A 737-nucleotide genomic window follows, 5' to 3' on the forward strand; every position below is an offset into this window, starting at 1 on the left:
TATCCCCAAGTCAGCATAGGGCTTTCCAAGTCTCTTTGACATCAGTCAGCTGGATGTCAGCTCTGTCCATAAGGCGGTTTGCTAAGGGGTGTGAAGAAAACACTAAAGTCTAAGACCTATTCCCTGATCCTCAAGGAGCTTACAACAGCGCTGGAGAGATTAGCCATGTAACTAACACTCCAGGGCGGTCAATGAAACGTGACAAATGAGTTGGCAGAGGCCTTGAAGGAGCAGGAATTCGCAGTCAAGGATCACTGAGGGCTGGGGGCTTGTCAAGGAGGGCTTTCAAAGGTGGAACGGAGGCTAAGCGCTAGGCGCGGGGCGGGGTCTCAGGCAGGGAGAACTCCGCGTCTCCCTCCAGGACGCAGGCAAAGCCAGCAGTACAGGCGCCGGTCCCGGGACGTCTCGCCCTCCGCCAGGGCTCATGCGCAAATCAGGCTCCCGCCCGCGCGCAGCCCGCGGGATTCCCGCCAGGACTCGAGCGCGAGCCCGCGCGCCGAGGCGGGAAGGACTGGCGCATGCGCAGCCGCGCTCCCGCTCGCCGGCGGGAAGCGGAGGTGGAGTTTCTGAGGGGGAGCGTGGCCGTTAGCGGCCTCGCCTGGCCTCTGCTCGGTGGGCCATGGCAGCGCGCTCGCCGCCCTCACCTCTCCCTTCGCCCCCCGCGCGGCAGTTGGGCCCCCGGTCCCCACGCGTCGCGGAGCGCAGCGAGGTCTCGAGTCCCGCCGGCGCGGCGTGGG

General features: G+C 65.1%; 1 protein-coding gene across 1 annotated transcript in view; it reads left to right on the forward strand.

Annotated features, from left to right (window-relative positions):
* The first annotated feature begins 557 nt into the window (after positions 1–557).
* Cntln (centlein) overlaps positions 558–737 on the forward strand; it is a 378305-nt gene continuing 378125 nt past the window's right edge. Inside the window, exon 1 of the mRNA XM_023715856.1 lies at positions 558–732. Coding sequence (XP_023571624.1) covers positions 620–732 — 113 coding nt within the window. The 5' untranslated portion in view covers positions 558–619. The remainder of the gene's footprint in view (positions 733–737) is intronic.

The sequence above is a fragment of the Octodon degus genome, unplaced genomic scaffold (assembly GCF_000260255.1).
Source record: "Octodon degus isolate 3935 unplaced genomic scaffold, OctDeg1.0 scaffold00044, whole genome shotgun sequence".
Classification (NCBI taxonomy): domain Eukaryota; kingdom Metazoa; phylum Chordata; class Mammalia; order Rodentia; family Octodontidae; genus Octodon; species Octodon degus.